This window comes from Macaca nemestrina, chromosome 1 (genome assembly GCF_043159975.1).
Source record: "Macaca nemestrina isolate mMacNem1 chromosome 1, mMacNem.hap1, whole genome shotgun sequence".
Classification (NCBI taxonomy): domain Eukaryota; kingdom Metazoa; phylum Chordata; class Mammalia; order Primates; family Cercopithecidae; genus Macaca; species Macaca nemestrina.
Genome location: NC_092125.1, coordinates 129,735,974 through 129,760,740, shown reverse-complemented (window position 1 = coordinate 129,760,740; position 24,767 = coordinate 129,735,974). Strand labels below are relative to the sequence as shown.

The window sequence follows — 24,767 nt, the reverse complement described above, 5'->3', positions numbered from 1 at the left end:
GATGGATTTCAGTCTGTATTTTTAAAAATCATTTATTTGTAAATCTGGTGCTGAAAAATAAGAAAAAAAAATTAAACTGCATTCTGCTGTTCTTCTTTAGAAGCATTCCTGCGTAAATACTGCTGTAATACTGTCATGCAAAGTGTATCCTTTCTTGTCGTATCCTTTTTGGGGCAGTGTTTTTTTATTTTTTTCTTAGAAATGTTTGTCCTTCCCCCACCTGTCGATCCAGGTTAAGCAATACTTTTTTACACTTTATTCAAATGAAATATTTCTAAAATGGTTTGTATAGATTGAAAAATCTTTTATGTGTTTTTAGATTTGTTGTTGAATTTTCTGTGCTGTCCTTTAGGTTATATAATTTTTTGAGGGAAAGTTAGTGAATCAGGTCAACTTACTTAGAGAATGTGTTTATTTACTTTAACTCAGAATACAGTCTTGTTTCTTCTATTTGTATATTTCCTAAACTTAATTCAATAACATGCTTTCTGTTGTATAATGTATCTGGTTTAGGTATTTATAATATGTTTAAAATTTAATTGGGCAAAGGACATGTTTTTCTTTTAAAAAGTACTTATATTGAAAATTAAGATGTCTGGATTACTATGTAAATTCTAAAGACTAGCAGACCTCTCATTTAAAGTCTTAAGTGAGTCTCTTTTGACATAGATAGCAATACAAGTATCTTTCTTCTTTCCCCTTTCTTTTTCTAAACAAGGGAAGAAAAGTGTAATAGAGAGAACACATAATGCCGACTAAGGGTAGTGCATTAAGTCAAAAACAGTCTTGGCAGGTATATAGGAATAGTGGTTTCCCGACTGGTTGATGACCATAATCGCCAAGAACAGTGGTTCCCAGTCTTGGCTGCACATTACAGTGATCTGGAACTCGAATGAAATACTAATTTTAAAAGGGTGCAGTGGTTCATACTTGTAATCCCAGCACTTTGCAAGTCCAAAATGGGAGAATCACTTGAGCCCAGGAGTTTGAGACCAGCCTGGGCAATGTAGGGAGACCCTGTCCCTACAAAAAGATACAAAAAGTAGCCGAGTGTGGTGGCTTCCACCTCTGGTCTCAGCTACTTGGGAGGCTGAGGCAAGAGGATCACTTGAGCCCCAGAGGTTGAGGTTGCAGTGAGCCATGATCACACCACTGCATTCTAACCTGGTGACAGAGTGAGACCCTCTCCCTCCTAAAAAAAAAAAAAAAAAATTAAGAAATATATTGATGCCTGGTTCCCTTGGTCAGAATTTTGATTTAAGGTAATGGGAGTGTAGCACAGATGTTAGAATAAACCTCTCAAACAGATTTTAATGTACGACCAAGGTTGAGAACCACCAAGGAAGAGTTTTCATGCATAAAAATTCCTATACTCTACCCTAGAACCAATACATCTGCATCTCTGGGAATGGAGTATAAGAATCTGATTTGAAAAGGTTTTCTTAGTAATTCTAAGAACTGACCTTTTTAGACACTGCTTTGTTAGAGTAAAATGGTTAGGTACCTAGTATCAACCTAGCCATCCAACCTTATATTAATAACTAGGAAAATAAAGGGTTGGAGCCTCCGTATTTCTTTGTTGAAAAATCTGCTACTATTATTAGTTCTATGAAAACAATTCAAAATTTGGTTATTATCATCTTAAAAGTACAAAACCTATAGATATTGAAATTGTAATTATTTTTCTATAGGCACAGTTAAAATGATTTTGTAAATGTTATAAATCAGTTTCTTTATAAGCTGTTATTTAGATAAATTTTGTTATACTGACATGATTCACTAATTTTCTAAATATAAATGGTTCAGCTTTCAGTTATTTTTAAACTAATGAACTGTGTTATACTTACTATTTTTAATGGGCTTTTGTGATGTTTTAGGTTTCTTTTGAATCCGGCGTGTCCTTCAAGTGCTTTCCAACTTTCAGAGGAAGAAATTGACCACCTGGACTATGGAACTGTGCGTAACAGCTTTGAAAGTGTATTTAAAAATTAAATTGATATGCCTTTAAATCAGTGAATTGGAAATATATTACATGTATTTTAATGTCTTTCCTCAAATATAATAAATTGTTTTCTTTCCAATAAATGGTGTTTGTATTTTTTATCTGGCTTAACACATCTAGGAAAACATAGTATTATAAAAATATATAAAATTTATAATTTTTTTATGATTACAAATACTGCCTTTAAAAATTAAAAGGCAGTATTTGTAATTACCTGGATACCAGTGCTCTTTCACATTTTTTTTTATTGCAGTCTTGTTTTTGTAATTATTTTATATTTTTCTGGCTTTGAGTTTTATTGGGCTTTTGGTTTTTCGGAAGCGGGCGATTTATCCCAGTTTAGAAAATTTGTATCCTTGCCGTAATACAGTCTTCCATTTTTGTACCCCCAAATCTTTCATCTGTCAGAACATCACTCAAAGGTGAAAATGTTTCCCATGTAAAATTATTCTGTTCCTTTAATGAAATTAGTTTCAGCTGTATATACATAGGAAAACATTCTTTTTTTAATTTGATTTATTCTTACAGATACTTTCCTGAGTCTGTGACTACACCTGTACCTTAGAGGCACTGTCCAAAAAGACTCAGCTCTTCTGTAAAAATGCTGTTGTGAATCATAGCTTCTTACCTTTTACAGCATTGTAAGGTAGAGAGAGTAAGAACATTAGAGACAGGAATTAGAAGGATGGAGAAGTGAACCCTGGAGCATCCAAATGGTGAGATATCAAATAGTTAAAGAACTGTTAAAGAAGACAAGGAGGAATAACTAGAAGTTAAATGAAGAAAGTATCTCAAATAGGAAGGAGTAATCAAATATATTAGCTCTCTTGATGAGTTAGGAAAGATGAGTTCTTAGAATTAAGCACTGGGTAGAGCAACATTTGCGACCTTGATGTTGACAAACTTGGTGGATGTCAGGAGTAAGAGGAGGTATTCAAGAGAATGTTGGAGAGGAATTTAATATAGTGAGTATTGAAGACAACTCTTGAGGAGTCTCGCTTTCAAAGGGATGTGAGAAATGGGTTGTTAATGGAGGGTAATGTAATATCCAAACACTGTTTATTTTAAGATCGATGATACAGCAAGTTTGTATGCTAATGGGACTGATTCAGTAGAGAGGAAAAAAACATAATGCAGGAAAGAGGGATATTGCTGAAATCATAGATCTGGTATACAAATAGAAGGGTTAGTTTTAAAGGTAGGCACATAAACAGCTCATTAGTAACAGGATAAAGGGCAGATTATAGAGTTCTAGATGTTTGTTGTTCAGTAGATAGGAGTAGCATGTCAAATTTTTGTTATATTTTCTCAGTGAACTAGGATACAAGGTCATAAAGAGGGAGGAAGTCATGAAGGATTAAGGAAGAAAAAGGAGATGTAAAATGGATAACCAGGAATGCAGGAAAGTAAACTCTTAGGCAGTCTGTGGTTTATTTAAGTGGTATCAGTCAACATGGTTTTGTGTTTTTCTCCAGTTGAGTTCAGCATAGGTGCTGTCACTGAATAAGTACAAAATTCAGTTTAAAGTTGAGATTTCCCTAGGTGAGTAAGACGGTCAGTAATGAAATGTTGTTACATTTAAGATAATGACTATAAAAGAGGGATATGGAAAGTAATCTGGGTTAAGGAATGAAGTGGGAAAATAAGGTTGAGACAGTGGAAAATCGTATGATCAATTGTAGATTGCAGTGTGACTGAAGATGCATTGGAGTTCTTGAGGTAGAAACTAGAAATTTGGGAGATTTAAATAAGAATGGGGTGACTGAAATTGAAAATATTAGAGTATAGTACTTAGTGTTTATAAGTTTTAGGATGTGAAGATGGGAGTAGCTTAGAGGCAAGGTGATGGTGGAAGGAGATGAATTCACGAAATTGAGAACCTAGGAGACTGAAAGGTTATGTAAATGAATTTTGAAATCTCAACAAGAACTGTACTGAGTGCTTGTAGTAATTATTTTATCTTTACTACCCTGTGAGAAGACAGCACTTCCTTTTGTGAGTAATCGAAAGTTCTTTAATGTGTCAACTGTAAGATACTTTATTACATTTAATTATCTTTAGTAGTGCATACTAAAAAATAATGACCTCAGTAGGATTATTCAGTAGATATGTGAGCTAACCCCCTGGGTCAGACACTTAATTTAAGGGTAGAACTGATGGTTTTCAAGAGGAATAGAAAGTTCTCACCCCTAGTGCTTAAGCTGCTAAATATCCCGCCTTATATTTTCTGAAAACAAATGGTATATAGAGCGTCCACATAAAAGCTAATAGGAAATCTTAACACACACACACACACACACACACACACACAAAACATTGAAAAACATCAGGAAAGATATACCCTGTACCCAACATGTACAAGGTCTAAGCAATGAAGAAAAAGGTAGGAAATTAAATAAGACTAGAACATCTATGACTAATGTATAAAGACTTGAGGTGGTTGTATCCATTTAAAAGGTATCAGTTACAAATGAAAAAGGACGCCAGGCGCAGTGGCTCACGCCTGTAATCCCAGCACTTTGGGAGGCCCACGCAGGCAGATCAACGTCAAGTCAGGAGTTTGAGACCAGCCTGGCCAACACAGTGGGACCCTGTCTCTACTTAAAATACAAAAAAAATTTCTGGGTGTGGTGGCTCATGTCTGTGGTCCCAGCTACTCGGGAGGCTGAGGCAGGAGAATCATTTGAACCCGGAGGGGGAGGTTGCAGTGAGCCGAAATTGTGCCACTGGACTCCAGCCTGGGTGATAGAGTAGGATTAAAAAATATATATATATGTATATGTATGTATATATGTACATATATGTATATATGTGTATGTATATATGTATATATATGTATATATTTTTATATGTATATGTATATATATTTTACATAAGAAAATTTATTTTAATTTTTTGTAAATTATAAAATAGGACTTAATATGATATTTATATACCAGGATCTTTGAATATCCAAAAGTTTAAGAAGATGTGAGCAATTTTATGAAACTTTTCAAAGCTTAGAAAAAGGTAACTACTTAAAAGACTATTATATGTTGCTTAAGGAAATGTTAGATGAAGTAAGTCACAAAAACATGCATAGAAATGATCATATAAACTCAGAAGAAATTGAATGTCTTGCTGTCGAAGGAAAGGATGGAGGTGTAAGACTGAAGTTGAGTGTGAGAAGCTCTGTATATACTGTATTTTTCTTTTAAAATATATATATTTAAACTCGCATTTCTTGTTTTTCAAATGTTCACTCCAATGAAAATTCTTTTATTTTTCCTGTTTATTTCTGATCTCATATATGCAGTGTACTATTTTTCACAAATATTAGTGATCCTCCCTGCAAATGAAATACTTCCATCCTGTTGAATTTGGGAATGTCCATGTGATTTGCTTTGGCTGTGAAATGTGAGCAGAAATAATGTTTTACTTTGGGAACTTCCCGACTGCTAAAGCGTGTGTCAAAATGAAGTTTTTGTGACATTACGAAAGGACTAATAGAATGCCTTTGTTGATCCTAGTTGAACATGAGAAACTTGGTTATTGTAAGCCATTGAAAAATTTTACTTTCTTTTATTACTGCAGAATAACCTATTCTGTCCTGATTGATACAGCCACAAAATTTCCTTAAGCTCTTTGATTTTCATATTTCCATTAGGATGTAGAAAGCCAAGAGAAGAATAAACATAGGATCAGAGAATGTTAACAGTGAGAGAGACTATTGGAATAAATTTGTTCAATGGTTTCCAGACTTTGAGTTCTAAGTAATCAATATTTCAAAAAAAAAAGTATTAAAAGATATTTCAATATAAAAAATAATGGCATTTAACTTTGTAAACAACAGCAAAAATACCATTGCGGAGCATAATAGGTCATGCTTGTAATCCCAACAACTTGGGAGACTAAGGAGGGAGGATCACTTAAGCCCAGGAATTTGAGGCTGCAGTGAACCATGATTGCATCTCTGCACTCCAGCTTGGGTGACATAGGGAGACTTCAGCTAAAAAAAAAAAGAAAAAAAAAAAAGTTGTAATTAATACATTGTTCCTCTGTCTCTTTTCCCATCCTCCTTACCACTTGGTCTTTAATCTTATTAAACAAGATCTAAGGATAAGACAAGAAAAAGAATGGTTGCATCTATACTGAACATGTATTGACTTTTTTTTTTTTTGTCATTTTCTAAACAACATAATATAACAACATTTGACATAGCATTTACGTTGCATTAGTTATTATAAGTAATCTGAGATGATGTAAAAGTTATATGCAAATACTACATTTTATGTAAAGGATTCGAGCAGTTAAAAGTATCCATGGGGAGTTCTGGAACCAATTCCTCATGGATATGGAGGGACGAGGAACCACTGTAGTTAAACAAATAATCACTTTAAAAATTAAAACCTTTTGCATGGTGAATACAGTCATGCACTGTATATATGATGGTGATCCAGTTAAGTTTATTATGTCACATTTTTATCGGAAGTTTCCTGTTTAAATATATTTAAATACACCAGTACATTGTGTTACAGTTGCCTATAGTATCCAGTGCAATAACATGCTTTACAGGTTTGTAGCCTAGGAGGAATAGGCTATGCCATGTAGGTTTATGGAAGTCCAATCTATGACATTCGCACAGTGGCTTAATTACCTAAAGGCTTACTCTTCAGAACATACTCCTGTCATTAAGCAATGCATGACTGTAGTTGGACAAAAAATAATAATGCAGGCATACCTTTGGCACTGTCCTAATTCTTACCAGCATCCATGATTACTTAATTTTGCAATAGAAAGACTTCAAAAAACAACAGTGATCTATTAGGACAATATATTTGCAATACATGACAAATGATAACAACATAAGAACTCCAAACATTCAATAAGAAAAAAAATAATAAAGCAAAACTAGATGGGAAAAGGAAGAAGCAAATTTCAAAAGAAAACTCAATAGGCAAAAAAAAAATGTGAAATGATGTTCAGCCTTGCTAGTAATTGGGAAAAACAAATCATTTTTAATCTATTAGGCAAAAATTAGAGCTATAATAATAATTTTTGGTGGGAGTGTTGCAAAACGTACCATAATATTTGCTGCTAGAGAGTAAAAGTTGATACCTTTGTAAGGACAATTTTGCATAATATGAAAATATAAAAATATACTTCAAGTTTCACATACATTTAGCCTACAGAATTACTCACTCGTGTTAACATGTATACAGATGTTCATTATAAGACTTCTTATAACAACAAAATACTTGGAAATAAATTTTCATATTAACAAGAGCATGCTATATGATCTTAGTCCAATTAGAATATTCTGTTTTATTTCAGTCCTTTAAAAGACTCAATTCTGACTGTATAGAGACAATTAAAAAAATAATGTGTTCTCCATATGTGCATTTGGTCAGGTTAATTAAAACTTGTTCAAATCTGCTTGTTCTTAATATGGTTATTTTGTTAAAACTCTCTCATAATGGTGGATTTCCCGATTATTGTACTGTCAATTTTTTTGTTTTAGCAATTTTAAACATGTTATAAGGCGAGTAAACACATATATTTGTTGAATTTCTAGTCAGAGAGTCAAACATTTTTAATTATGAATGTACGACCATTTTATTTTGGCATTAATTTTGCCTTAGATCTTTGTGCAATACTAATAAAGCTACACTCTCCTTTGGTTAGAATTTACATTGATTATTTGGTTCTAGCTTTACCTTTACCTTTTTTGTATCTCTGTTTTTAAAAAAATCTGTCTGAAAATGCATTTAGCAGAAACAATTTACATTGGATATAATTATTGTTATATTTGCTATATTCACTTTATTCACTCATTTTTTGTATTCTTCCCTTCTTTTAAATTATTTTTATTTATCTTTTTTTTTTAACCCTATACCACAGGAATTAGGCACACTTTCTGTTTTGTTAATGATTAGCACTGATTATACCCATGCATGTTCTCAAAGTCCAAGGTTAATGCCTATGTCGATTGCCAAAGACAATAAAGTGACCTTAGAATACTTGAACACTGTTCTATTCCAGTTTGCAGTCGTTTTTATTTTTGAAATTACTCCTGTATTTTTAATCTTCCAAGACATTATTTTTGAAGAATTTTTACTACTGTTAATCTTTTAAAAATCAGATTAAGCAGAACTCAGATTTTAAAATATTTTCACATAATATTTTATTTGATTTTTCTAACAATCCAGTGAAAGGGAATATAATACTGATTAGTAGGTAAGAGCTCACTGTGAATTTAAGCTTCTTGGCTTTGAAATTCAGTCCCAACATGTACTACAATTTGACCATAATAAATTTTTAGTGTTTCTGTTTTCTCATTTTAAAAATGGGGATAATCATATTTCTATCATGTAGGGTATGCATGTGTGAGAAGTAAAAGTGATAATGTTTCGAAATGGCACATAGTAACTATATGTTGTTAGTGGTTATTTTATTTATATATATATATATATCAACAATATCCTCATTTTCTAATTGAGGATCTAGTATGAAATCCATAGACTTTAATTTTTTTCTAAGGTTCATATAGAAAAAAAAATGTTCATGGTGAAGCATCTAGTAGATGGTGACGCATGGAGTTACATTTTTTTTGTTTGTTTGTTTGTTTTGAGACAGCCTTGCTCTTGTTGCACAGGCTGGAGTGCCGTGGCACGATCTCGGCTCACTGCAACCTCCATCTCCTGGGTTCAAGCAATTCTCCTGCCTTTGCCTCCTGAGTAGTTGGGATTACAGGTGCCAGCTACCATGCCCAGCTAATTTTTGTACTTTTAGTAGAGACAGTTTTCACTATGTTGGCCAGGCTGATCTCGAAGAGTTAAATTTTTGATTTTGTGACTTTGCTTACATTCTAGTCTCATTTATCTAATTTAACCCAGTCCTATGTCAGTCTGGTCTTTAAGGTGATTTTATTAAGGAGGTTATTTTATTTTATTTTATATATATATATTTAGATTATTTTATTAAGGTTATTTTATTCCATATATGTTTATTCTCTATATATTTCCTATATATTGGTATAAATATAAATGGTTCAGGGAAAAAAATTAGAGATTGGGAGAGGGTATTGTAGAAAAAGGAAGGAAGACAAAAAGAAAGCAGATGAGATATAGTGTAGTAAGAAGAGGTGGCAGGGCAGCAAATTGAGCAGAGGAGAGAAGACAGTGGTTTGCTTAGGAAACGAGTGTAGTGACCAACCTGTTGTAATACTGGAGTTCAGAGAAGACTGCTTGTACGAATCTGATTTGGAGAACTGGAGTAGGACGGTAGGGCCACATATTGAAAGTAAGAGGTTATAGAAAATCTATAAAATTCTAAATTCAGCATTTCTTTTTTTTTTCCAACTGAAGAAAAACCAAAACCAGAACTGTGAGACTTTGTTATTTTATGATTGTAAAACATTGAACTGTGGGTTTGGGAGATTGCTGATTGAAATAAGTTAAAGTGGTAAGTTATTTTAATGTTTTTTTGAGTATCATGTAAGTCCTCTGCCAACTTTTTGTCTTGAAATAAGTGGTTTATGTCACATGATTTGATATAGAGTTTCACAATCTATTTTCAGTTTGTTGACAAATCATGCTTCAGTGCTGTGCTGTACAAAATGTACTATTTATATTGAAAATGTGTCTTAACCTTGGCTCAAAAGGTGTCTCTGATTTCAGAGATCTGGTAGGCAAACTTGATTATCTGTGCTTTCTTTCCTCTAACCTTCACATGCAACTTATCCTGAGTTCAGGTTTATTTTCTTTTTTATTTTATTTTCAGAAGAAAAATAGAAAACTGTTGGTGGAAGGGCTGGTGGTTGAAGGTTTACTATTTTGAGAAAATTGTACATAATTTATTGCAAAACTCAGAGGAATTCAGACTTTTTTATTTTTTAGTAAGAGAAACAACTAGATCAAGTTCATAAATGTGACATTAAAGTATTTCAATTGTAATTTTTAATCACATTAAATTACTTCCAAAGATATTTATAAGGCATCTAGGCCAAGAACTATGAATGACATTAATAGATAACTTGTCTTTTTTTGGTCAATGTTAATTCATTAGCACGTTAAAAACTATAGTATCTGGTACAGATGTGAGGCTACTTTGGCTAGGGGGAAAGAACTTGTAAATAACTGATACTTATATAAGTAGAAAGGAAGTTCTAAAAAGACAAGTTATTTGGAAGTTGCTACTTTCTGCTTAACATTTTAATAGAGCTCTTTCATTTTATTTAAGTCATGGCTTTGGTGTGATTTAGGTAAACTTTAAGCTAAATGATTAAATTTATGGTACTTGATGTGTTAAGAGGAATACTGCATTTACACTAGAACTGTCTCCCTATAATGCCATGTGTATTATGGATGTCAAGTAAATACCTCATATATGATATTGATTGAAAAAATACTTTTGAGACCCTCAGAAACTGGCTAATTTTGAGTTAATTCTTGACACTGGATATATTTTATTTTATTTTTTTTTTTGTATGAGCCCAGATGAGAAGAGAGGATATGTTTTGACACTCCAAATACAAATAATAACCCATGCTATGCCAATGTTTTGCACAATACCTGGAACCTAGAGTTTTCATGTTATAGCCATTTATTGAGCACATAAGACAATGTCAATCATTTTACTAGGATTTGGAATTACTAGATATGAAGTCTGCCTTCAAGAAGCTTGGTCCAGAATGACAAGTAAATTGTTAATTATTTATAATATAGTTACAATAGAAGTCAAATATAGCTTAATGTCATATAAATTTAAAAGCTTTCATACAGCAGAGAAGCTAACTGTGCTTGGTAATATAAAGGTAAGCTTCATAAAGTTGTGGTTTCAACTTAATGTGGAAGGAAAATTAGTTGCTTCCACATTAAGTTGGATGTGGAAGGGGATGATATGGGAAAGAAAACCATTAGGAAAGTCATGGAGGTATGACATTGCATATAAAATATGAGGAACTTCTAGTTTTGCAATGAATAGAGTTCACAGGATTGGCTGGGGGAAGGACCAAAGGGCAGCATCGGGATCGAGAGTGGAATAGTTAAGATCCACAGCTCTCTTGATACGCTTCACCAAAGCTGGTACTTACTCATTTTTTCTCATGTTAAAAAATGGTATCACCCCCAAATACCTATATATTAAATATTTTTTCCTCATCTTTCAGCTCTATGCATAAACCTACTGCCTGTTTACCTCTGAAATAGACCTTATCTATGCCCTAGTGCAAGCCACTCACCTCTTTCCTGGGCCACTGTAAAAGTCTTCTAACATCTACCTCTTTCCACTCTTATCCTCCTATAATCTGATTTCTTCCCAGAAGCAAGGGTGATTTTCTTTTTAAAGTCTATTAGTCTTTCAGTTCCCCGTGTTACAGCCTTAACAGCTCTCTCTTTCTTCATGTTCTACAAGGTTCTACATGATCTGGCCTACCTCTCTGATCTCATCTCGCTTTATCCCACCCTTTATCACATGTGCTGTAGCCACACTGATTTCTTTTTAATGTGTCTCATGTATTAGCTTTTTCCTTTCTTGGGACATTACTCTTGCTGTTTCCTCTATCTATTGCTCTTTCTCTGATCTCTAAATGACTGGACACTTCTAATCATTTAAATCACATCATAAAGTCACTCTTTTAAGGGGTGTCTTCCCTTACCATCCAGTCTAAAATACACTGACGGAAAAGTCACTCTCTATTTTATGATTTTATACTAGTTCTTATTGCTATCTGAAATTATTTTTATCATCACTATTAGTACTGTTGCTATTACTGTTATTTACTAATATATTTTCTTTCCACTAGAATGTAAGCTCTCTGAGAACAGAAACCTGTCTTTTTTATCATTGTCTCCTGAACATCACCTACAGTGCTTAGCAAAAAACAGACACACACTTAACACTTGTTGAATGGATGAAGTTTTTCCTACATGTACTATTACTCCCTTTCATAGCATTTCACTTACATTAAGAAGGAAAAGGTATGCAAATTTATTCATTTAGCGTTTCATCAGGTACAATAAATATTTGCCTACAGGGAGAAAACCACCACCACCACAAATCCTACTACTATATGCACTATATTAAGCACATGACTTGCTCGAGGGGAAAAAAGTTAGTTTCTCCAATTCATAGGCTTTCAGATTTTAAATGTTTTCTTAAATCTTAATGCAGAAATTTAAATAACAAAAAATTTGAATTAAGGATGGGAAACAGGGCTGATTTAAAAAATGGAAATATCACATAATATTTCTGTTTGAAATGGAAGCATGAAAAAAATTTGAAAATATACAGTTGAAGCAATATTTTGAGAATTCAGTTGGTTTCAATTGTTATTTTCCATTAGTGACGGATATCAGAAATAAAATATAGTCCTTATTTATTTAATTAGGATTTATATATATACACACATATATAAGGAATTTATATATGTGGACAGTATATGTACAGTGTTATGTATATGTACTGTTATATATATAGTACTGTGTGTGTGTGTGTGTGTATATATATATATAGTTCTCATGCTACTATAAAGAAGTGTCCAAGACTGAGTAATATATAAAGGAAAAAGATTCGATTGACTCACAGTTCCACATGGCTGGGGAAGCCTCAGGAAACGTACAATCATGATGGAAGGGGAAGCAAGTGCAAACACATCCTTCTTCACTTGATGGCAGGAAGGAGAAATTCTGAGCAAAAGGGGGAAAAGCCCCTTATGCAACCATCAGGTCTTGGGAGAACTCACTCACTATCATGAAAACAGTAGTATGGGATAACCGCCCCCATGATTCAATTTCAATGACCTCCCACCAGGTCCCTCTCACAACACATGGGGATTATGGGAACCACATTCAAGATGAGATTTGGGTGGGGACACAGCCAAACCATACATATATATACATATATACACACACACGCACGCCCACATACACAAGGACTATATAGATATGTGTGTGTATGTATATAAAAATATAGTCCTTATGTGTGTAAACATATATTTACTGTCCTCATTTATGTGTTATATATGTGTGTGTGTGTGTGTGTGTGCACATTGCCAGAGGTTTGTAAAGGTTAAGATTGTATCAGTAAGAAAAAAACAGGGTCTCAGTCACCTCTGTCAGCCCACGCACCATGTTGTCCCGCCACTCTGCTGTCCCACTCCTCCACCAGTCTCAATGGAAGAAGAGATCACCGTTCTGGTGATTGACAATGGCTCCGGCATGTGCAAAGCTTGCTTTGCTGGGGACGACACATCCCAGCCGTGTTTCCCTCCATCATTGGTGCCCCCGACACCAGGGTGTGACGGTGGGCATGGGCCAGAAGGACTCCCATGTGGGCGACATGGCCATGAGCAAGCGCAGCATCCTGACCTTGAAGTAACCCATTGAGCATGGCATCGTCACCAACTGGGACGACATGGAGAAGATCTGGCATCACACCTTCTACAAGGAGCTGCATGTGGCCCTGGAGGAGCACCCGGTGCTGCTGACCAGGGCCCCCCTGAACCCCAAGGCCAACAGAGAAGATTATTCAGATCATGTTTGAGACCTTCAACACCCTGGCCATTTACATGGCCATCCAGGCTATGCTGCCCCTCTACACCTCTATTTGCACCACTGGCATTGTCATGGGCTCTGGAGATGGGGTCACCCACACGGTGCCCATTTATGAGGGCTACACCCTCCGCCACACCATCCTGCATCTGGACCTGGCTGGCCAGGACCTGACCAACTACCTCATGAAGATCCTCACCAGGGGCGACTATAGCTTCACCACCACTGCTGAGCGGGAGATCAGGCACTACATCAAGGAGAAGCTGTGCTATGTTGTACTGGACTTTGAGCAGGAGATGGCCACTGCCGCATCCTCCTCCTCCTCTCAGTAGAAGAGATATGAGCTGCCTGATGGCCAGGTCATCATCATCGGCAACGAGGTTCCGGTGTCCTGAGGTGCTGTTCCAGCCTTCCTTCCTGGGCATGGAATCCTGCGACATCCACTCAGTCCACCTTCAACTCGATCATGAAGTGTGACGTGGACATCTGCAAAGACGTGTAGGCCAGCACGGTGCTGTCCAGTGGCACCGTGTACCCGGGAATCACTGACAGGATGCAGAAGGAAATCACCACCCTCACACCCAGCACCATGAAGATCAAGGATGATCGCACCCCCAGAGCACAAGTACTCAGTGTGGATCGGTGGCTCCATCCTGGCCTCACTGTCCACCTTCAAGCAGATGTGGATTAGCAAGCAGTGGTACAACGAGTTGGCCCCCTCCATCATCCACCACAAATGCTTCTAAATGGACTGTGAGCAGATGCCTAGAATTTGCTGCATGGGTTAATTCAGAAGTATAAATTTGCTCCTGGCAAATGCATATACCTCATGCTAGCCTCACCAAACTGGAATAAGCCTTAGAAAAGAAGTTGTCCTTGAAGCTTGTATCTGATATCAGCACTGGACTGTAGAAATGGTTGCTGATTTTGACCTTGCGTTCAAATTCACAGTTCCCCTTGGTATCTGTACATATCTTGGATTTCAGTCTTTAGTACATGTGGCTTGGTCACTTCATGGCTAAAAACGTGCTTGTGGAAGACAAGTCTGTGGCTTGGTGAGTCTGCATGGCCAGCAGTCTCTGATGTGTGCAGGTTATTAATGTGTCAGGGCTGAGTGTTCTGGGATTTGTCTAGAGGCTGTCAAGGACTCCTGAACCAGTTGTTTCTGTCCTGTCAATCTGTCAGGGTTGGAAAGTCCAAGCCATAGGACCCAGTTTCCTTTCTTAGCTTATGTTGTCTGCCAGAACCCTGTGGGCTGTTACTTGCCTTGAGTTGGAAGCAGTTCACATTTATAGCTGTAAATGTATTCCTCCTTTTAATTTATGTAAAGTTTTTTGTACGCAATTCTCAATCTTTAAAGAGATGACAACAAATTTTTGTTTTCTACTGTTATGTGAGAGCATTAGGCCACAGCAACACGTCATTGTGAAAGGAAAAATAAAAGTGCTGATATAAGCAAAAAAAAAAAAAAAGAAACATTAGTTTCTAAAAGGTCATTTAAGTTATTTCCATGGGAGACTTTTTAATGTTCTTCACCTGTTAAAATTATTATTGATAAACCTTTTCAGATTACGAATAAACACTTTGCCCTCAAGTATTTATTAATGCTAATATTTACTTTGTAAAATGTGCTTCTTACAGGAATATAAATAGTTTCTGGAAAGGACACTGACAACTTCACAGCAAAATGAAGTTCTTTCTGTTGCTTTTAACCATTGGGTTCTGCTGGGCTCAGTATTCCCCAAATACACAACAAGGACGGACATCTATCGTTCATCTGTTTGAATGGCGATGGGCGGATATTGCTCTTGAATGTGAGCGATATTTAGCTCCCAAAGGATTTGGAGGAGTTCAGGTGGGTATTATTCGTAGTATAAATTGCAGAATTCACTGTGCTTATAGTAAGCAGTGTTCTGATCTGATCTGTGAAACTTGGGCAACATTTTACTTCCCAGGTAAGTATTCTAAGTAAAACGGTTTTCTGAGGACAAAACAATGTAGTATTTTTGGCAACTTTATATTTTGTGTGTGAGATAATCTTTCTTCAACGAGAATCCTCCAATGTGCTGTTAATATTTTCAAAAGATAGCTGCATATACAAAGATTCAAGAATATTTTTATATTATTGATGAGTTTCTAGAACATCCAATGTTATACAATAAGACACAATTTGGTGCTTATTAAGACTGTTTAATTTGTAGGTCTCTCCACCAAATGAAAATGTTGCAATTCACAACCCTTCAAGACCTTGGTGGGAAAGATACCAACCAGTTAGCTATAAATTATGCACAAGATCTGGAAATGAAGATGAATTTAGAAACATGGTGACTAGATGTAACAATGTTGGGGTAAGTGAATTCTAGTTTCCTTTAAAAATAACAGATAGGAAAATGATTTCTCTCTTCTTTCTTGCTCCCTTTGAGCAGAAAGTTTTCCATATTTTATATATTTTTTAAATTGTACTTCATGCTTTAAAACTTAAAATTAAATGTCTTATGTTCAACTTTTGTAAATATTTGTGTACGTGTTCTCTATCTACTAAAGAGAGAAAGTTTAGAGCAGAATTTACTTCTAAAGCGAAACATCCAATTTTAACTCTTATAACTATCCATATTTCCTGGAAAGACTTTTCTGGTTAGGAATTATAATTTCAGTTACAATATTTGCTATCATTTTTAGGTAACTTGTGTTTCCATCAGTAATTCCTGGGTTTTTCGTGGTGAATAGCTTGCTTCTCTATTTAATGAGCAGCATAATTGGAGACTAATATCTACCTTATTTGTCTTCAACTGCTAAGTAGAGAGTACAGGCTTTCTCCTGGTGACCCACTGACATTTCCAAAACAGTAACCTTTCCAGTCTCATCTGTGTTTTGTCTCCCCGAAATGGGCTTTTTGCATTTCCTCCTATTTATGGTAGTTTCTGGTTCTCTCAATTTATCATTACTCTAAATATTTGACCAAGTGTCTAGAATGAATGTAGGTGTTTAGTTCACATTACTTTCCTTTCACAGTTGACTTTTGATCTTGTAGGAAAATAGTTATAAGATATAATGAAATATTTTGGAGTTGTATTAACATACTATAAACTTTAATCAGTAATGCTTTCAGGGTCTACCTCTCTGTCAGTCACACTGAAGTTGAAACTTTGCTTTCTAGGTTCGTATTTATGTGGATGCTGTAATTAATCATATGTGTGGTAATGCTGTGAGTGCAGGAACAAGCAGTACTTGTGGAAGTTATTTCAACCCTGGAAGTAGGGACTTTCCAGCAGTCCCGTATTCTGGATGGGATTTTAATGATGGTAAATGTAAAACTTCAAGTGGAGATATCGAGAACTATAATGATGCTACTCAGGTAATTTTTTTTTAAGACAGTGATCTGAATAAAGAGTGATATATGCCTTTTATTATAGACATGTAGCTAATTGAGCTTCAGTTTAAATACTAATTTAGATCTCTTAGGGACACAGGTTAACAAATTTAACTAAGAAACTCAAATCCATATTTAAAAACTTTTAAATATTAATTTAAGAGTTTTAATCAATACACACTTTTAAAAGCTCACTTTAAAAAATCTTCCAACCAATTCAAAAGCTCATCGACTTTATTTCTTAAATTCTCTATTTTCTACTACAAAATATTTCAAAGATACGTCTATAGTAGAATGTGAGCATCCCCAGGTCCTAATGCAAGGAAGTCCCTATAAAGCATCTATTGAGTAATTACTGAATATATGAATAAGCAAATGGATTCTCAGGTGAAAAGTGAGGTTTTATGAATCAGTCATAACATTTTTACCTCAACAGGTCAGAGATTGTCGTCTGACTGGTCTTCTTGATCTTGCGCTGGAGAAGGATTATGTGCGTTCCAAGATTGCCGAATATATGAACAATCTCATTGACATGGGAGTTGCAGGGTTCAGACTTGATGCTTCCAAGCACATGTGGCCTGGAGACATAAAGGCAGTTTTGGACAAACTGCATAATCTCAACAGTAACTGGTTTCCTCAAGGAAGTAAACCTTTCATTTTCCAGGAGGTACATTCAATACATATATGCATATAAAATATCATCTTATTCATTAGAAAATTAATGGCAGATTCAATTAAAAATGCAATTTCTGTAGGATAAGGACTGAGTCATTTATGTAAAACACTGTTCTTTAACCTCCTCTTCTTCAGATACAGCATATCTAATTCTTTATCACAACAGGTTTTATGGAGTACACAGAATGTAGGATACTGATAATAGTTATGTCTTTATTTTCTTTGGAAATGAAACGAGTTTATATTTATCAAGAAATGTCAGATAGTAAATGTATTAATGTGATCTGTTATTATCATTGATGTACAAGACTAAAAATTAGGTAAACATTCTCACAGGACAGCAGGTAACTTTGACATTATGTTTATTTCAATATTGTAGTGTATACTTTCTCAAAAAAAGAATATAGGAATATTACCTGTTGAGATAATAAGAATAAGAAAACCATTTTGAGCATTTTACATAACAAATAGCACAGGGTGTGGTGGCTCGTGCTGTGATTTCACGAATCACAGCACTTTGGGAGGCTGTGGCAGGAAGATTGCTTGAGGCCAGGAGTTTGGGACCATCCTGGACAATATAGCAAGACCCTATGTCTGAAAAACAAAACAAGACAAAAGCAAATAATAAATAACTTAGAGCTATTTGTTATATAATATTAACTTATTGGTTAAAATGCTTTAAAGACCCTATGAAAAATGTTATTTTTTCCTAAATTTCTACTAGGTAATTGATCTGGGTGGTGAGCCAATTAAAAGCAGTGAGTACTTTGGAAATGGCCGGGTGACAGAATTCAAGTATGGTGCAAAACTCGGCACGGTTATTCGCAAGTGGAATGGAGAGAAGATGTCTTACTTAAAGTAAATGAATACAAATTTTCCCCTGAATTATTTCATAGATCTATTAGTCATACTACCCCAGTGTGAGTTATCTTCTGGAACATTCTTATTCAGACCACTATCAAGGAGTCAATTTTTAATGATAAGTATTCTAGTGCCCTAAACTCGAATGAATCATCTTTTGTATTTAGTGTCTGTCACAAGACGGTATGCCTAGGAACCCTAAACATTCCCTAGGAATTTTCTTCTAAGTATGAGATGAATATACTAGATTTGACTGATGTTTGCATGTAATCTTTTAAAGCCAGTTTATTTTTAAAATGATCCTGTCATTTATAAAGTATGTACAAAGTGTCCATACTGTAGAATTTACATATATTAATTTAAAATATTAAAATATGTATATGGTAACAATACAGTATTGAAGCCTTATTTTAATCTAGTTTGACATTCTGTATAATGTGATATGGATATTGATCCTTCTGGAGTGCTTCTAAATTATAATATGCTGAAACCTCTAAAAGGACCTTTTTTAATAACAAAAATCTTGTATTTGTAATATGAACATAAGTATTCCAAACATGTATATACAAATATGGACTATATATGTAGATTACACACGTGAGTGTGTATGGTGTGTATGTGTATATATATGTGTATGTAAATATATATCTTACAGAATAACCATTTAATTAGAGAGAGAATTAATCTTCAGATGCCATGCCCTACAGAAAGAGATGCACAGTTATATTACCCTAAAACAATTGTGAAATGATACATCAAAGTATATCTTATTTTTCAAAAATAGGAACTGGGGAGAAGGTTGGGGTTTCGTGCCTTCTGACAGAGCACTTGTCTTTGTGGATAACCATGATAATCAACGAGGACATGGGGCTGGAGGAGCCTCTATTCTTACCTTCTGGGATGCCAGGTAGAAAACAAAGTTCTCTATTTTTTTAACACATCTTTTAATGATAGTAAGAATATTCTGATATTCTATGATCATATAATTATGTAACTTTCAGGCTGTATAAAATGGCAGTTGGATTTATGCTTGCTCATCCTTATGGATTTACACGAGTAATGTCAAGCTACCGTTGGCCAAGAAATTTTCAAAATGGAAAAGTAAGTTTTGGAGTTGTTCAAAATATCCTTTTCTCAAGAAAAAGGAGGCAATCATGTTCTAACTTAATATGACAACTATTAATTATGTATTTATTCAACAAATATTTAATTATGTGTAAACCTGACACAGGGCTCTGATTTAGGCAGGTTATATTAAAGGAGTAAAATTTATATTCCTCATTGAAAAAGAGTATGCAAGCTGTTTCAGAGACGTGAAAAATCCCCCTAGCCAACAGGAAAAAGAAAAAAAAAAAAACACCGAAAAATAAGAGCTAGACACAGGGAGTAAAATATGTATTTCTAATAAGTATCTACCTCAGGGTTGATAGCAAGATTATATACGCCAATACTTGTAGAGAACTTAAAACATCATCTGCCCATAGTGAGAACAACATAAATGTTTGTTAAGTACTTTTAAAATGTTACATGGAATACAAAGAAATGTGTCAGTTGAGCTAAGTTAAATAGGCAAAGTGTCCTATAAGAGGAAGGAAATTATATGTACTAAAGAACAGAAATGTATAGAGCATTCCAAGAAAGGTAAGAATGAGAAAAACTTTTGGGAGTGTGGTAAAGACATTAATCTGATGAGTAGTTTCAAAAAGGAACAGAGAAATAAGAGTGTAAAGATATTTGGAAAGCTAGTAGAAGGTTTTCTTTTAAACTAAAGGTGCCAGAAACAGCATCAGAGAGTTCATGTCTAAAGCAGAAATTCCTCCTTCCTATGAGTCACACTGATATCTAGCTAGCTTCTGTTAGATTCCTTTCAGTTTGAGAAGTCGGCTACTTTGTACGGCAGCTGATTCTATTGTTAAACAGCTTTAATATTTAGAAGGTGTACTTTTATATCGAGCCAACTTCTTATAATTTCTACTAATTGGTCTTATTTCTGACGTTAGGAGTCAGAGAGTATTTTTATTTTTCCTATTACTATAACGCTTCCACTTTGCCAGGACTGCTGCATGCTAAAAACTCTTAGTATTGTTCACTTTTCACCATATGACATGATTCTAAGGTCAACACTGAAAGCCTTCCTAGGGTTACTGTGTTTTCTTTTTAATTTGGATTTTTTAAAGTTCCAATCCAGAAAACATAGTATTAAAAATGTGGTCAATTAATAAAAAATATTCAGATGTATTGTTTTGTCCATTTATCTAAAAAGAAGCATGAAGGACTCTAAGATTTATTTAGCACATGTCACGTTCAGGGCATTTTCAGATATACTACTTAATTTTTAGAGCAAAGATAAACAATATTCCCATTTTACAAATGACAAAACTGAGACACAGTGAATTATGTATACTGATTAAGTTTTCTTAGCTACTAGTAATAGAGCCCGTGTTTTAATCTTGGTGTTTCTGGTACTAATGCCCTGCCCACTACAATGACATTACATGGCTTACAGTGATGTTAAGAAGCCCTTGCAGGCCAGGTGCAGTGGCTCACAGCTGTAATCCCAGCACTTTGTGAGGCCAGGCGAGAAGATCACGTGACCTGAGGAGTTCAAGACAAATCTGAGCAAGCTAACAAGACCTCGTCTGTATCGAAAATTAAAAAAAAAAAAACAAAATGCACTGGGTGTGGTGGTGCACACCAACAGTCTTAGCTACTTGGGAGGCTGAGATGGGAGGATCGCTTGAGCCTGGGAGATCAAGGCTGCAGTGAGCTATGATTGTGTTGCTGTACTCCAGCCTGGGTGACAGAGCAAAGAAGCCTTTGCAGGTCCTTGGATTGAAAATGAGAGTATACAAATTTGTTACCTTTGTTTTTAATACGGCAGAAAAGAACCTGAGCATAGAGAGATGATGAAGACCAAGTAAAGAGCTATAAAAATTAATGAAGGCATTGGATTCTAGATAAAGTCACTGACTGCAGAGACATAAGTAACAGGATAGGTTGGGTTTGGTGTAAAGGAGAAGGAAGAGGTAAATACATGTATGTTAAAATTTGGCTTTCCCCCCCAATTAAGGATGTTAATGATTGGGTTGGGCCACCAAATAATAATGGAGTAATTAAAGAAGTTACTATTAATCCAGACACTACTTGTGGCAATGACTGGGTCTGTGAACATCGATGGCGCCAAATAAGGTGAGAATATTTATTTTGACATGTCCTCTAATAGGAAACTTTCTTTAGCATTTTATTTAAAACAGTTGAAGTTTAAGAATATCAACATTTTTATGTTACTGTGTTTGTAGGAACATGGTTGCTTTCCGCAATGTAGTGGATGGTCAGCCTTTTACAAACTGGTATGATAATGGGAGCAACCAAGTGGCTTTTGGAAGAGGAAACAAAGGATTCATTGTTTTCAACAATGATGACTGGTAAGTAAATATCAATTAGAAATAATATTTTGTATCAGTACGTTCTTGGTTCATTCTTTTTGTTTCTGTTCATTTACTTTTTATGGTATCTGAAAAATCATTTAGTCGGTGGAGCAAGAAGACAATAGCGATCAACAATGGGCAGAAGCAAAATGATGATGGTTCTTACTCCTTTGTTCAACTCTTTTCATAAGGGCTTTCTGTTGTAAGCAGAGTCCTTTCTATGTACCCTTGCAGTATCTTATACATACATAGAATTAACATGCATATGCTCACCTACACATGCCACAAAATACACAAAGTAATTAATATAAGGGTTGTGAAATCATTAAAAGAACGTGTCTTGTAGTCCTGCTTTTTTAATCATGGAAAAATGCTGCCTCAGTATTAAAATACCTTTATTTCTAACTGTTTTTCTCAAGGACTGCTCTACCTAGTTTTTTGGTATACTTTCTTCACTTCTCTGTCTCCTTGTGACAAATCACATTTTTAAAGCATATATATAAATAATATGTATCTTGTGGTTAATGATTTGCTTCGGGAGATTTGAGTTTTAGTTCTGAAACTTCTCATTATTGGCCTTTCATCTGTGATTCTTATATCCTTTGCCTGTGGTATAAATGATTCCCTAACATATAGCTCAGAAGACTTCCTTGCAAACAGTTGAATTGTCTCTGTCCAAGGCCAACTGATACTCACACTTAGCTCATTCTAATATAAATTATATTTCACTGATGAAAAATGAAGGAATAAATAAATATATAAGTCAAGTCAATCTCTTTCCTGCCAAAAAGGCTGATGTCTGGTTCTTTAATTAATTTCTTTTGTGGATGAGAATACCAAAATAAATTTTTGTGAAAAAGATTTATATTTCAAATGATCACTTCTTCATAGAAATGCTAGATTGTTTGTATGTACACCCAAATTCTTTTTAACCTCATGAGAAAAAAAAGGAGGTTAAAAAATAATACCCTTTAAATTGTTAAAAGTAGTTGTTATTAAGTTCAGTTGAGAACAAATTTGAATTTACTAAGGTAACACTTTTATCAAAATGTGACCGTTCCTGCCAATCTTCACTGATATTCTTCAAGTTTGATTTTCTGGTAATATTTTCACTACTGACCAGGGACTTGTTCAGTCTGCTGTAAGGTTCTTTTTCGTCCTGAGAAAGCTATTTACACCTACTAAAGAGGCATACGGGTTTTCTCTTTAATGAGACCTTGTCTGCTTAGGGTTCTACAACATAAAGTTATGCTGTTTATTTGTGTTAGTTTGTATTCCTGCTTTTAATTGTATTGAAGTTAAATCTCAAATATTTTATTCCAGGTCATTTTCTTCAACTTTGCAAACTGGTCTTCCTGCTGGCACATACTGTGATGTCATTTCTGGAGATAAAATTGATGGCAATTGCACAGGCATTAAAATCTACGTTTCTAATGATGGCAAAGCTCAATTTTCTATTAGTAACTCTGCTGAAGATCCATTTATTGCAATTCATGTTGAATCTAAATTATAAAATTTAAAATTAAATGCATATCCTCAAAACAATAGCCAAGTGTGTTTCTTTTCTTACGTATACAGTAATATTTATATTTCATTAATTTTTAGACAAAGCTCCGATTAGTAATCAACTTGAAAAATTCTGAAAAGAACTCAATAGTATTAAATTCCCACTTAATTATTGAATAATTATAAAATAATTACAGTCAGCACATCATTATGCTTCAGAAGACTGACTTTAACTCATTTAACATATGAACTAAGAAAAGCATCTTAACCAATATGTTTGTTGTCATTAGCATCATTTACCCAACTGTCTACCTTTAATTTCTGTCATTCTGTAATTCTTCCAAAGAGTGTTTTTATCAGTTAGTTAGGAATTGCTGGTTTAATGTTGATTCCCATGCAAAGTTAGCCTGGTTGTATGGTTTTTATAATATGCAAGTACTTTTCATGTTAATAACGTTAAACAATAGAAGAAACCTAAATTATACAATCTACAGTTCTTAATTCTATTGAGCTCGCTGGAATCTTCTCCTACTTTATATTCTTTCTTCTTTTTCATTTTTTTTTCTCACTGCTTAGACTTGGTGTTTATGACTTTTTGTTCTTTTTCTTATTCTACAATATGGATATTTACTTAGGGTTTTCACGACACCTTGTAGTCTGGGTTTTCTTCCCAATTCTCTACCTATTCATTCTTCTTCATCTTGACTTTAAATATGGAATTCATTAGGGCTGTCATCTAGGTTTCCTTATAACTCTCAGCTGTTTTGTTTACACTTAAATGAGAGCATAGAGGCCACAACTCGCAAACTGTCTATTCTTTTCACCTGTAAAGTGTTCCTGCCACAAAGCAGATTCACTATGCGTTTGTACCACTTTGGCTCACTGCATCTTGGACTGCAGTTTCTACTACTTGAATGAGTCCAGTGAATTAGAACATACCTGCAAAAAGTTGCATGAAGCAGGTTTATTGCTTACAGATAGGCATCAAGGGACACAGAAGCCTGGGGTTCATGAGGAGCCAGCCTCCCAAGACTCACACAGTTTGCCCAGGGTGGTGAAGTCTCATTTGCACATGCCCTATTTGTACCACAGCTGAGGAACCCTTGAAAGAAGCCTGCCCTGTATTTTATAACCCAGGCATCACATGATCACTGGGCTGAAGCACTCAAAGAAAAGCTGTTCTAAGAGACACAGTAAGAGAGTCTGAGCCTTATCTCAGGATGTTGCATTCCCAGCTCATTCTACAGCTATTTTTGAGAAGCACAAGTGAGAGAAGGGGAAAAACTGGGTTGGTCCAAGGCCACTTGGAGAGCTGTCCTGCATTTTCTCCTAGCATTTTCCTCTTTTTCTCCTTTTATAATGAAGAAAGTACACCTCATTCTAAGAAAGGCCAT

The 24,767-nt window shown here is 34.9% G+C and overlaps 2 protein-coding genes and 1 pseudogene across 6 annotated transcripts in view; all 3 read left to right on the top strand.

Moving 5' to 3' along the window:
• LOC105466268 (RNA binding region (RNP1, RRM) containing 3) overlaps positions 1-7,417 on the top strand; it is a 37,462-nt gene extending 30,045 nt beyond the window's left edge. For 2 of the 4 annotated variants that reach the window (XM_071070824.1, XM_011715284.2), the window contains exon 16: positions 101-7,417. The gene's annotated coding sequence lies outside the window, so the exon portion shown is untranslated. The remainder of the gene's footprint in view (positions 1-100) is intronic. The other 2 variants (XR_011608651.1, XM_071070803.1) reach the window with 2 other exon arrangements.
• LOC105489183 (pancreatic alpha-amylase) lies at positions 1,878-23,415 on the top strand. Of its 2 annotated transcripts, none has more exons than XM_071070883.1 (11): positions 1,878-1,956; positions 15,175-15,388; positions 15,735-15,881; positions 16,691-16,888; positions 17,340-17,570; positions 18,303-18,436; positions 19,224-19,346; positions 19,441-19,540; positions 21,510-21,628; positions 21,739-21,864; positions 23,191-23,415. In XM_071070883.1, the coding sequence occupies exons 2-11, from the start codon at positions 15,221-15,223 to the stop codon at positions 23,378-23,380; spliced, it is 1,536 nt and encodes a 511-aa protein (XP_070926984.1). In that variant the 5' UTR covers positions 1,878-1,956; positions 15,175-15,220; the 3' UTR covers positions 23,381-23,415. The 2 variants fall into 2 exon arrangements, with proteins under 2 accessions (XP_070926984.1, XP_070927030.1); XM_071070929.1 differs by lacking the exon at positions 1,878-1,956 and adding an exon at positions 9,018-9,445.
• Positions 9,456-14,976, top strand: LOC105466265 (actin, cytoplasmic 2-like; annotated as a pseudogene).
• Positions 23,416-24,767: the final 1,352 nt, after the last annotated feature.

Bases quoted from the DNA above. Each gene is read 5' to 3' on its own strand.
- LOC105489183 (XM_071070883.1), top strand. From the start codon at position 15,221: ATGAAGTTCTTTCTGTTGCTTTTAACCATTGGGTTCTGCTGGGCTCAG. The intron at 15,882-16,690 runs GTAAGTGAATTC...TTTGCTTTCTAG, and splicing joins CTAGATGTAACAATGTTGGG to GTTCGTATTTATGTGGATGC. The intron at 18,437-19,223 runs GTAAATGAATAC...TTTCAAAAATAG, and splicing joins GAGAAGATGTCTTACTTAAA to GAACTGGGGAGAAGGTTGGG.